At 35.4% G+C, this 14042-nt stretch overlaps 1 protein-coding gene and 1 pseudogene across 1 annotated transcript; one reads left to right on the top strand and one right to left on the bottom strand.

Moving 5' to 3' along the window:
* Positions 1-2298: 2298 nt before the first annotated feature.
* Positions 2299-4950, top strand: LOC118060580 (G-type lectin S-receptor-like serine/threonine-protein kinase SD2-5; annotated as a pseudogene).
* Positions 4951-6617: 1667 nt separating this feature from the next.
* Positions 6618-9696, bottom strand: LOC118060678 (subtilisin-like protease SBT1.3). The gene has a single exon (XM_035073938.2). The coding sequence runs from the start codon at positions 9085-9087 to the stop codon at positions 6751-6753; it is 2337 nt and encodes a 778-aa protein (XP_034929829.1). The 5' UTR covers positions 9088-9696; the 3' UTR covers positions 6618-6750.
* Positions 9697-14042: the final 4346 nt, after the last annotated feature.

Below are 14042 nucleotides of genomic sequence, written 5' to 3'. Positions count from 1 at the left end.
GACAGACAACATGTTATTTGTCAATATTTTTTTCAAAAAAAGAGGCGCAAACTATTAAAAGAATAAAAATTGGGTTAGACACGCGAGCATTCATTAAACCCACACTTCTGGCTGGGATCTTTTTTTTATTGATTTTTTTTGTTTAATTTTATTATCTGATATGAATTTTTATTGAATTTTATCGTTTAGTATTAGATTGATTATAAATTGGTTTTATTTTTTATCATATAATAAATTAAAAAAAATTAATTCAACATAATAGAGTTCATAGATACAGTTACAGTTTTGACGGGTTGACTAGAATCAACATGACATATATTTTTTTTTCTTTAAACTTGTTTAGTTATCAAGGTCATTTTAAACCATTCTGATTTAATTTAATATAAAATTCAAGTTAAGCAAAAGTCATATAAAATATTTACAAGTTTTAATCATTGTATATGTATGTCAATGACTTTTTTAAAAAAACCTAAAACACTGTTATGCAATGATAACTTTGAACATATATTTCAATTATTCTGTTTTGAAACACGGTATGATGACATGAAACAATGTTCTTGCTGGCTTTAATCCACGGCCTGTGAAGTTAGCATCTTTTTTCATAATCAAGGATTTTGAGAGAAAACTTCGAGCCAACACGTGGAGGATTTACTTGTGAAGTTTCCTCAAGAAAATAATTGCATCTGCCTAGCGGTAGTGGAATTGTGGATGATAACGATGATGGAGCCAATTTGGTCAAAGATCAGTGATTTTTTTTTTTTTTTTTTTTTTTTTTGTATTTTAGTAGTATCCGTGCGATGCTTTCCTTTTACTTTGATGAACTTGTGTATAAAGATTTGACTAGACAGATGTAAATCAGAGTAAAACAATAATGCAACTAGTCATGTGACAATAATATTTATATACGGTGTTTGGAAATATAATTATAATTATGTTTTTTAAAATTTTTAATTTTTTATTTAAAATTAATTTTTTTAATATTTTTAATATATTAATATAAAAAATATTTTTTAATATATTTTAGTGAAAAGAATTTTAAACCGTGACCATTACTAAACTCTCTAAAATTAAAATTATTATTTTAGTTTGTTTTATGGCTGTATTATATTTTAATTTGGTATGACTTTTAATCTTGTAATGCAGAGAGACTATTGAATATTAGTGGATAGATTGAAGACTGAATTGAGGTTTCTCTTACATGAAAAATAAAAAATGAACAATTAATTGCAGTCCCAATTAAATTTAATAATTTCTATTTAAAATTAAAGGGCTAGATGATATATATTTTATATAGCCGCCCAATGACTTTGCCACGATATTATAGTATTTTAGCACGATTACAAGCTCGAGTGATGGCTAAGATCCACGTATTTTATAGTATTAGGTGCGCCTTGCATATATTCTTTTTTATCACAAAAATAAAATATACGCAAAATCAAGCTTTCTGACCGATATTGCAGATGCAAGAGAAGAAGATACTAATAGTTAATGATCTTCATAGTCAAAACACTTTCTCCCCTTTCTTTTGTTATAAAAAATATTATCACCTCGACGACTCCATCCTTTTTCTGATAAAAAAACAAAAAAAACTAGTGAAATAACATATTTTATACAATAATTTTATTAGTTCAAACTTCAAACAGCAACATGACCATTTAAAATTATTTTTTATAAAAAAATATTCTTGAAATGTATAAGCTGGGATAAAGATAATATAATCTTAGAGTATGATTAGTACATGTTTAGGAGTATGATTGTAATTGTTTTTTAAAATATTTTTTATGTTGAAATGTATTAAAATGTTATTTTTTTTATTTTTAAAAAATTATTTTTGAGATCAACATATTCAAATAATCTAATATATAAAAAATAATTAAATTTTAATAAAAAAAATTAAATTTTTATGAAACACGATTTTAATGTTTTATTAATTGCATCACCATTATCCAGTAGAAAAGTTTAGATGAAAATTAGTAAATAATTTGGGCCTGATTTAGGGTTCGTGAAAATGTTTTCAATAACTGTTAATGTAAGACTCATGAATGTGAGCCCATGATTTTTCTGTAATCCCATAGATGTTTTCATCTTGTTTACTTAATCACTGCCCAACCTGACGTGGATCCAGTTATGCTAGTCGGGAATTCATGGAAAACTAAAACGGTCGGTGCAGACACTTTTCGTGATGGATCAGTGGTGAGAACTATTCTTGCCAGCGCAACCTCTGACCAAAAATTCGCTTGTGGTTTCCTCTGCAATGGAACCTGCAATAACTCGAATTTCAATTGCCAATGGCTATGATTCCCTGTAGTAGCTTGGTCTGCCAACAGAGACCATCCTGTTCAAGGTAATGCAACTTTGCAGCTGACATCGGGTGAGGGTTTGGTCTTGAAAGATGTTGATGGGAGCATAGCCTGGTCGACAAACACTACTGGTAAATCTGTTGCCGGTATGAACTTGACTGATATGGGCAACCTTGTACTTTTCGATGATAATAATGCAACAGTCTGGCAATCCTTCGATCACACAACTGATTGCTTACTTCCAGGTCAGAACCTGATGGCAGGGCAGAAACTCACTCCTACTGTTTCCTTGTCCAATTCGACCGAACAAGGCCTGTTTTCTCTTTCTGTCTCTTACAAAGGATTGTTTGATTCAGTTGAGTATTATCAAAATGTAGGAAATGCTGCGGAAATGAATAAGGAATCAACCTTTGTTAGATTCATGAATGGAAGCTTAGGTTTGTTCTTAAATTCTTCTCCATCAACTGAAGTACCATATGAACAGATTTTCTTTGACCAGGCTTCGTCTGCTTAGTACATGAGATTTGGCTCAGATGGACATTTAGGAGTTTATGAGTGGGAAGAATTCGATAGGTTCGGATGGAACGAGGTTGCGGATCTATTTAAGGAGGAAATTGATGAATGTTCTTACCCTACAGTTTGTGGGAAATTTGGTATTTGCTCTAAGGGTCAGAAATGTAGGTGTCCTGAACCGACTATCCAGGGAACAACCAATTTCAAGCAAGTAATTGAAAAACAACCTGAAATTGGGTGTCTTGAAATTACTCCCTTGTCTTGCAATGCTTCACAATCACAAATCTTTCTAGAGGTAAAAGGCACGAGCTACTTTGGAGACTTGCAAGGTGATGTGTTTAAGGAATTGTTCGTGCAAAGCTGTTGTTTTCCGGTATCATTCTGATCCTGCTGTAGGTGATTGTTACTTGCCACCAGATATTTTTTCATTGAAGGACAGTGATAACAGTGGTTATCACTCTGTTTATCTTAAGGTGCAAAACGCTCCACATGCAGTTCCTCAGGGAATGAAGAGAGGAGAACTGGTCAAAATATTAGGATCCAGCATTGGATCCTTCTTCGGTCTACTTTTCTTAATTGGAATTTCGGTGCTGCTAGCTCGAAAAAGAGGAAATGTCGATGATGTAGAGGAAGATTACTCAGAAAAAAAAAAAAACTTGGAGCGCCTACTAAATTCATTTATGAAGATCTGAAAGCCATGACGCGAAACTTAAGAAAGGTTCTTGGTGAGGGAGGATTTGGTAAAGTTTTTGAAGGGATTTTACTTGATGGCACCAAAATTGCAGTGAAGCAACTCAATGGTTCAAGCCAAGTCAGGAAATCGTTTCTCACTGAGGTTGAGGCAATTGGTAGTATTCACCATGTGAACTTGGCAAGACTTCTTGGTTTTTGTTCTGATAAATTCAATAAGCTTCTTGTTTACGAGTACATGTCTAATGGGTCCTTGGATAATTGGATATTCTATAAAACCTGTGAGTTTGTGCTCGATTGGCATCAGAAAAAGAAAATCATCCTTGACATAGCCAGGGATTGGCCTATCTTCATGAAGAGTGTAGGCAGAAGATAATCCATTTGGATATCAAACCCCAAAACATCCTGCTAGATGATAATTTTAATGCCAAAATCTCTGATTTTGGATTGTCTAAACTGGTTGACAAAGACCAGAGTAAAATAGTGACTATCATGCGAGGCACTCCTGGCTATCTAGCTCCAGAATGGTTGAGCTCAGTGATCACAGAAAAAGCTGACATCTATAGCTCTGGAGTTGTTGTCTTGGAAATGTTATGTGGGAGGATAAATTTTGATCGCTCTCTGCCCGAGGCACAAATGCATTCACTAAATCTTTTTGAGAAAAAGGCAAAGGAGAATCGATTGATGGATCTAGTCAACAATCAAAATGAAGATATGCGATTCAACAAAGCTGAAATGATGACTATTCTGAGAGTTGCTGCATGGTGTTTGCAAAGTGATTATGCAAACAGGCCTTCCATGTCAATGGTGGTAAATTTCCTAGAAGATGATGTGGAATTCGAAGGTAACCTAGACAACAGCTCATCGAATCCAGCATTGAAAACAATGTCCATAGAGGTTACTCCATTGGCGCCTTCTATTCTATGACTGCTCACAATCTTCTCTGTATGGTGAGAAGCATTCCGAACTTACCAGAAGAAGATACTTGTCCTATCTTATGTGTCACCATTTTCTTTGCTTTGCAAGAATCAATGAATGATATTCTATATTGTTTTTCAATATCAATGGATAATATTTATGACCTGTTTTATCAATTAAGACAGTTTAGCATGATCAAAATTGCAACTATCTTTTCTAGGTAAGAGAAAACTGCAGTTACATTACTGCTCTTGACTCCGACGATCGATGATTACAGAAGTGTTCCTAACAGCAGTTTGCTCAACACCAGTTGTCAAATGGGATAACATGTCATAGAGCTGAATCATACATGAGTGCAAAATTTAGATCAAACATTTTCAGTGTTCCTTGTGACAGGTTACAGGTGAAAATTGCTAACCTCAGACTCGGACAGTACTACAAACATCTTGATTTGAAGAGTCATTTAGCAAAACAATAGCAATCACTATAGGAAATTTACCAGCAGTACTCTAGAGACAGCTAATAATCGCACCCACTGAAGCAACAAGCCTTGCCCCATATTCACAAGGATTAGTATGGAAACAATGCTATATGCTGGTGGATTAGAGGAGTGTAGCCCACTTTCATTTCTATTAGAATGTGCTTTTGCAGTTGGAGAGAGTAACATTAGTGAACAGAAATGGAGTTGATCAATGATATACAATCAACCAATAAATTATGAGCTGTGATGGATTCAAAAAATGACAAGCTGAAAAACCCTCCTAAGAAAAAAATCCTAAAAAATACTTAAAAAACATGAACTCAGCCATGGTAGCCCAAGCCTAGATCCCAAAGAGAATGGGCTCGAGCAAGGAGCTGAACCCACATCCCATGACCATGGGCCCGGACAAAGAGCCCAAGCCCATGCACATTGCATGGGTGCATACACAAGATATACACCCAGTGTATGGGCACCCAACTTGGCATACTACTCAACATCAAGGGTGGTGGGCATGCACCCTAACATCTTCGTGGGATTGGGCTATCACGTCCGAGCCTAACACGTTGAGTTTAGACAGCATGCCTAAACCCATTTTTACCTTTGATGAGCTAGATTACCTTGCCTAAGCCTAGAACCCATAAATTTTTTTTCCAAGACCTCATGTGGATCCCTGGTATTTTATATTGATCTGATACATATTATTTTAAATATAATACAATTTAAAATATCCCAAAGATGAAATTACTATTTAGTCCATTCTCTTCATAAAAGGACAAGATTCATGAGCTATAAATACACTACGAATCCTTCAAGTCAAAGGTTCACAATCTCTCCATTCTTAATATTTTTAGCACATATATTTTCAGAGTCAATCTCTCTAAAATATCATTGCATATTCTCCCTCTACAAAGTTACTAAATTTACTATTGAAGATTCCCCATGTCTATCAAAGATGACGTTTTTGTCAAAGAACCATCTCAATCTAATAGTTTAAGTTGTTAGGTGAGGTTTCAAAATATGATTTATATTATTCTTTAACACATCCCCTCAAGTAAAAGCTCTTTGGGCTTGAAACTTGCACAGACTCACATTACCTTGTGCTTAATTTTTATCAAATAAATAAGGATGGCGAGATTCGAACTCGTGACCGCTTGGTCATTAAGGCTCTGATACAATGTCAAATAATCATCTCAACCCAATAGCTTAAGCTGTTAGGTGAAGTCTCAAAATACAATTTATATTATTCTCTAACAATTTTACAGGTACCATAGCTACCGGTCACTTAGCTTACGGGGCATCATCTGCTATTACCATAACTACTGATCACCTACTAGGTACTATCTGCTTTTACCACAACTACTTGTCATCTTAACTTACCAAACATCGTCTATTCCTACAACAACTACTAGTTACCTTAGCTTTTACCACAACCTTGACAACATTTTTTTCATTATTCTAGTTTTTGTTTGTATGATGTACAGAAGCTGAAGAGCAACTGATGTTCTGCCCTAAATATAGTTAAATTTGACACCTTTTGAAGTGCATTAAGAAAATGAAGTATACATATGAGATGAACCGACTATGAGTCGTAGGGAAGATAGATAGCTGCCCCTGGCATAACAAATAGCCCTCCCTCCTCATGTTCTGTTTTGTTAGTTTGCATCTATAGGTTTATGACTACAAATTGGAAGGGTCAATCCAAACTATCTCATTGATGACCGCAAGAAAAACAAAGAGCAGGCATTCCATTCCATGTGATAAAAAAGAGCGAGCCTCTGGACTCTTTACAAAACATTCTAATTATTGCAAAGAACATGGAAACTCAAATGTTAAAATCAATAGCATGATTTATTTAAGTGGTGTCAACCAAATGATAGCAATCGGGCTCCGTACTTTGTGTGCTCCATCCTTCCATACCAAACCTCCAAACTCAGGCATTGTTTGCCTAGTCTTTGTGGTGAAGATGATCTTGTAAGATAGTTTCTGATTTTTCCTAGTGAAGTTCAAGATTTCTGGTTGGACTTTAACTGTTGCTCCTTTGAAAGGTGAGACCACTACATGGTATGTTGAAGTTGGAAGGCCAACATTGGTAACAGTTCTGTGGAGGGTCAACACTTTAATCGAAGTATCATCTGGGAAAATTGCTGAGATAGATGGATAGTTCAAATCCCCTGGATTTGCAAGAGAATGTCGACAAGACCTGTTTGCGTACTTGCCGAAAACTTTCAGCTGTGTTGGAGTGAGCTTCTGTGTGCAGAGAAAATTGAAGTAATCCTGAGGTTCAAGGTCATAAATCAGACCCGGGTCTTGAGCTTTCATCGGGTTTATGTGCCCTGCACCATGATCAAAAGGGGTTGAAGGAGTAGCTACTGAAGCATCTTTCAGTGGATGGTGTGTGTTATCATGAACATAAGCTGTTGTCATCAGTGCAGATTTGATTGCTGCTGGACTCCATTCTGGATGCCTAGCCTTGAGCAAGGCAGCAATTCCACTAACATGTGGGCATGACATGGAAGTTCCTGAGAGTATGTTGAACTTCACTCTCCTGTGATCTGTTGGCAAACTTGATGGACCTAAATCACCGGTCCAAGCAGCGAGTATGTTCACACCGGGTGCAACGATATCAGGTTTCAGAATCTCAAGAGTCAGTAAATTTGGTCCTCTGGATGAAAATCCTGCCACTACTGGAGAAGGCCTAATTCCCAAACTTGTACCACGAAAAGCTAGAGTTGCAGTTGCATTTCGACTAGTTAAAGCATAACTTTTGATCAATTTCCCTTCTTTCTCTCCCACTGCAACTGCTGGAAGCAGGTGACAGTCTGCAACCAGCTCCTCTCCATTTGCTGCTGTATTTACTAGAATCATGCCTACTGCTCCTGCTTGTTTTGCTACCTGACCCTTTTGAACTCGAGGACTAATACCGCGTTCACATATCACAATCTTTCCAGCAACAACGCGAGGATTTAAAGTTCCTTCCAAGCACAACGAACTCGGGTCGAGGCTGCTAGAGTTGCCTCCCATGTAAACTAGAGGATATTGCTTCCGTGTCAACAAAGTCCTTCGGCCTTTATAGAGTGAAACTCCAGATATAGTTCTGCCAGTTCCTAGCCTGGCAGTGGCTGGAAAATCTCTGTCCATAGTACTAGCACCAACTGTGGTGATCCATGGTGAGACATTGGTGAGGCTGGCAGGTTCAGGTCCTGCGTTTCCCGCTGAGCATGAAACAAAAACACCCATCTCCATTGATCCAAAGGCAGCTATGGACAAACTGTCGCGGTAGTAAGACGACACCCCACCACCCAAAGATATTGATAAGACATTCACTCCATCAGCTACTGCTCTATCAACTGCGGACAGAATATCAGAGCTGAAACATCCACCAGCCCAGCAAACCTTGTAAGCTGCAATTCTAGCCCCAGGTGCCATCCCTCTTGCGGTTCCATGAGCATAGCCCAACAGATTTGCTCCACGAACTGGAGAGCCAGCAACTGTAGCTGCTGTGTGAGTTCCATGACCATCTTGATCTCTTGGCGATTTATACTCATTTTTCCCGTTGATTTTGCCAGCAACAGCTTCATATCCTCTGTAGAAGACTCTAGCACCGACAATTTTTTTGTTACAATGATGTTTCTGAAAACCCCTGCCTGTCTCACACATCCCTTTCCAGTGAGCAGGCACTGGAGTCATGCCTGTGTCATTGAAGCTCTCACTCTCTGGCCAAATCCCTGTGTCCAGCACTCCCACTATGACATCATGGTCTGCAAGTTTTTCAGACCAGACACTCGCGCTGTCTTCAGGTTCAAGCCCAAGAAACATGGGGCTTCTTGTTGTGTGTAGTTGATATTTAGTCTCTGGGAAAATAGCCACTACACCATCTGCTTCCTCTAGTCTTTCAGCTTCTTCTTCATTCAACTTGGCGGCAACCCCATGAAAAGCAGTCTCGTAGCTATAAATTATCCTGTCCTCCTCGTCTGCATTGCCTTCAATTTCAGGCTTGGACAATACTGACTGTACCTTCGATGAATACCATTCAAGGTGACTGGTGAAGTATTCTGGCTTTGCAGACCTATCCATTTGGACAATGTAAGTATTTCTTGTCAATGGATTGTTCACAGAAACGACAATGTTGAAAGGTAAATAAATTGTTAGAATGAAAACCAGCCATTTCACTGGAATTTCAAACATTTTTCAGGTCAAGAAAGAAGGGTTTCGCTTGGAGAACGAAGTGAAGGAGAGAGCAAAGCGGAAAGAGAAGTGTTAGGGAGGTAGTGTTTGGAGGCTAGAAATACCTAATCGCAAGGACCAAGGAAGGGCACTTACACCATCCTGCTGTAGTGCAGGTAATTAAAGCAGATGGTTGTTTCATGAATGCCTGTTGAAGAAAGTTAGTAGGCTTGGCTAGTGGCTGGAGTTAATTTGGTTATGGTCCAACGTGAAACACTTTATTTTTTTCTTTTCTCAAGTCTGGCTCGGTGCAATGGTTTTAGCTCTGCAATCACCTGTTGACTGTCTTGGACATTTCTCACATGTGACTTGCTCAAAACAAAAGTTCTACTGGTACTGATGGAGCTCCTTACCACCCTCAGGCCTTGATTTTTTTCACAGAAAAAACCTATGTAGTAGAAGCCATCCCGAGGTTCTTTGTTGACGGGGAAAAGGACCAATGGTAAAAGACAATCAAGATTTCAGCGAGTTAAATAGTGGGACTATGGAACTGTGAATGCCATGGGGGCTGGACTGCTGGGGTATGCTATAGGCGATGATCTGAGCATATATATGGTCCCTGCACTCACAGGTAGCATGTCCTCACCTTCCATTTAGTACAAAAATCTCAAGTATTTCTTCTTGCTTTATTTTGGAAACTCATCATCATCATCATCTTCTAAAGCTTTTTGGAAAGGTCGAATAGGATTAGGGTTCAATGTTATCAAAATCTTTATCTTGAAACAATCTTAACCACTATATATTTTTATATATTCATCCAATTTCAAATCTTACTAAATCCCACTCACCTATATATAGCCTTGTTTCACCTCTTGAAGTTCTTGTATAAAGACAAGCAAGTAGCAATCCCATGTGGTGGAGAGTTGAAAAGGTTAGCACCTCATGAATATAAAACAAATTAACAACTTTCCTTCATATTCAAGGCATAGAAGATCCTTGTTCAAAAAATATTCTTCTCTATGCCTGAGATGTGCTTTAGGCGCATTTCACTACTGAAAAGCTAAAAGTAACGCAGCTCAGGCCTCCTAAAAGCAGATTTGTTGTTCTTCTATTTCTATTCGCAATGCTTTTTGGTCGTGGCATTTTAAATCTCATGTCTTTGTTGCTTTCTCCAAGATAATTCACTGCTGAAATTGATGTGAATTGCTTTGAAAAGTGGGGGCAATGGAGCTCGAAGGCTTGATGCCATGTATTGCAAAAAGAAATTTTTAAAAAATTTAATTTTTTTGGGTTAAAATTTAATATGATTTATATGTTTTGAATCTTTATTGATATTAAAAATAATTTTTTAAAAATAAAAAAAATATTATTAACATATATTTTAATATAAAAAATTATTTAAAAAACATCAATTATTACACTGTAAAATATTTCCACGCTTCTTGATTACGTGTTCCCCATTGCAAATGATAATAGTGGCTATATATACATGAAATGATTGGAATCTTTTCTGCCCCCGCTCTGCTTGTATATGCTTCGAAAATCCCAGCTGTTAATTTATTCAAGCCGTGGAGTCCTTTTGACAAGACATTATTATTCCTGAGCAAACTGTGTTGTGGAAAAAAAAAAAACATGGTTATCTTGACTGGTTTGAGGTCCCGCTTGGATCAGTGTGTCACGGGATTAATTCATGATGAGTTCAGGCCAATCGTTTTATCAAAAATAATATTGCTACAATTTATTTATTTTTAAAATTTTTTAAAATTAATCTAATTAAATCAAATCATATTTAAATTTAATCGAGTTAACTAGGCTAGGTTATGAAATCACTCTAACATAACCTAGTAAAAATTCAAAATAATTTAGAATGAAATGCAACTCGGTCAAGTTAGTAACTACGCAAAAAACCAGTGACGATTGCTGGATTAAGGACTTCTTTGAAATTGTTGCAAAAGAACTAGAGAGAAAAGTGCCATGAGATTAAAGGTCTTGATGAGGCATGGAAAGAGGTTAGGATACTTATCAGATTTCCACTCATTGAGATAATACTTTGTGTTTGATATTTGCCTGAGATTTTATTAAGATTTTGCTTTGAAGCATTAAGAATAGAATTCTTCGATTGCATACTAAAGAAAGAGTATTATATGAGACATAAAAACAATTATTTTTGTGTTTTAAAAATATTTTTAAAATTTATTTTTTTTAAAATTAATATTTTTTGATATTTTAATTACTAATATTAAAAATTACTTTTAAAATTAAAAAAATTATTTTAATATATTTTTAAATAAAAAAACACTTCAAGAATTATATTACCAATCACCGCCTAATTCATGACAGGTTGCAATGGCTATTCCACCGACTCACCGACTGATTCGATAAGTTAGGCCTCGATGTGAATGCTCAGCTCAACTATGCACAAAAATTATTCGAAGGAAGCTATAATTACAGCAATCAAGTATTTTCATCTAGCCATGCCTATTTTTACTATTTCTTTTTATTTTTTTCTTTTAACGTGGAAGATATGAATATGACATATCATGTTTATATATATATTGTTTCTATTTTTAATAAATAATTTGAATTTTATCAATTTTAACATAATTGTCAATTAATACACATTTTCTAAATTTAAATGGATTTAATAAATATGGATACTGATAAACCAAGTTTTCATCCTTATATTTTTACCAAAAAACACTAGAAATAAAAATATATGAGTATAAATTTTTTAAAAAACAAGTACACTTCAGTAAAAATTCATTGAATTTGATAATGAGTTAAGTTCTAGACAAACTAGGTCTAGTATTGGCTAAATCCAGAAAATAATTAAGTTTAACATCATTAATTTTATAAATTTTTATATAAAATCATAAAAATTATTTTTCATTAAATAAACTTAATTAAACAAGTATATATTCCAAGAAGATCTTTAAATATATTTAAAAAAATTATAACCAGTCATGACACCTTTTTTTTAACTTGAGAAAATAAATATCATGAAAAAAATCTGCAAACCTATTTTCCTAGTAAAAGAATAAAACTCATGATGGGCTAAGATAAAGTTCTTATTATAAATCTAAAACCGAGAAAAACAGGCCAATGAACTTCAATTGACGTGTTGCGTTCATGAGTGTCTTAAAGCAAGTGTAAATAAATAGGACGCCTACATTCATATCAAATCAAGCTCACATTCCATGGCAACCACCTCATTCTCCATTTGACTTCATTGCTCCACAGCCAGTGGGAATAATAAAGAGAAAACACCAATGGGCTGAAAATGAGAAGATGAATTTGTTGGAGGCCTATTGGTCTTCGTTTCTATTTATATTCAAAAGTAAAAAAAAAACAACTCATGTCAGTTCGGTCTGTCTCCACCTTCGAATTTAATTTAGAATATTATTATATTTTTTTAAAAATATTTTTTTAACCTGATCGAGAGACATTTAAGTTTAATCAAGTTAACTGATAAGATTATAAAAATCATAGATACTGTTCTAAGATGAATTATTCCTGGAAATTCCCCTGTATCTTTTATGGTGTATTCAATGACTTTCATTTTAAGATCACATTGGCTTTTTCTTGAACAAATCCTTCTCAAGGGAAATATCAACTCTTCGGGAATAAATACTTGCATAAAGTTCTCCGGGAGTGTTAATGAGGGATCCTCCAAAAATCAAGTCAGTACCAAAAATATTTTTTATGTAATAAAAGACATTAATAGAAGTATTAATGAGTTTTTATGAAGATAAAGAAGAGAAGAAGAAAGAAGATGTAGAATTTAGGAAGAAAAAGTAGAAAATGTGTTTTTTTTTGTCTTAGAGTATAAGGTTTTTGGAATCCCTTCCTGTAAATTCATGCTTTTTTTTATATTACCTAACTTGACTTGTTTCATGCAACGTGGGAGGGGTATAAAAGTAATATTGTATGAATAAGATAATATTATCTTACTAATTGTACCATTACATCCAATTAATGTAAGCACGGACAACTTGTTCGTATTTAATAGGATTATGATGGGCATCATAATTATTAATTCAAGCTTAAGGTATAGGAGACTCAGGGCAGAATGACCCTTCAGTTTCATACCCGATAAGAATGTTGGGCTCAATTCACGCCCAAAATCCAGGAGAAAATGGGGCATGGACGTATCCATGCTCAATGTGGGGTCAGACGTGGTCGCTTTCGAGTCCCACGTTAGGCTGGACATGCACGCAGTCATGCCCAACATAGAGTTGGGCATGGTTGTGTCCATGCCTAACGTAGAGTCGGGCGTGGTCGTGTTCGGTCCCGACATAGGACTGAGCATAGACGTGTCTACGTTCAATGTAGAGTTGGTGTGTATGTACCTTAACCCAACTTGGGATTGAACACCCCAAAAGATACAACTCTATTTTGGATTATGATTTTCACGCGTTATCTTTTAAAATGAGATTGATTTGAGAAATTATAACTCATCATTAACTAAGTTATGAATCAACCTGTTAAGCCGATCGAGTTTAACCTAATAAATAATCAAAATAGTTTAAAGTGAAATGCAACTCGGTCAGGTTAGTAACTACCCAAAAAAACTAGTAACGATCGCTGAATTAAGGACTTCATTGAAATTACAATTGTTGAAAGAGAAATAGGGTTATTTATTATTAGCATAGAGAGAAAAGTTCCATGAGATTAAAGGCCTCGATGACGCATGGAAAAAGGTTAGCATATTTATCAGATTTCCACTTATTCTCGAGAATACTTTGTGTTTTATTATTGCCTGAGATTTTATTAAGATTTTGCGCGCGTGGAAGCATTAAGAATAGAATTCTTCATGTGCATACTTAAGAAAAAGTTTAAGGTCGCTTTAACTCAGCTTAGCCACCCAAATTGTCATCAAGAATAGATTTTATTAAGATTCTTTGTTATTTTAACGTGGAAGATATGTATATGATAAATACTATAGCATATATCATTTTTGCAAGATGCCACTAGTT

This window comes from Populus alba, chromosome 12 (assembly GCF_005239225.2).
Source record: "Populus alba chromosome 12, ASM523922v2, whole genome shotgun sequence".
NCBI lineage: Eukaryota > Viridiplantae > Streptophyta > Magnoliopsida > Malpighiales > Salicaceae > Populus > Populus alba.
The sequence above is the reverse complement of the archived record's forward strand: the minus strand, read 5'-3'. Positions and strand labels throughout refer to the sequence as shown.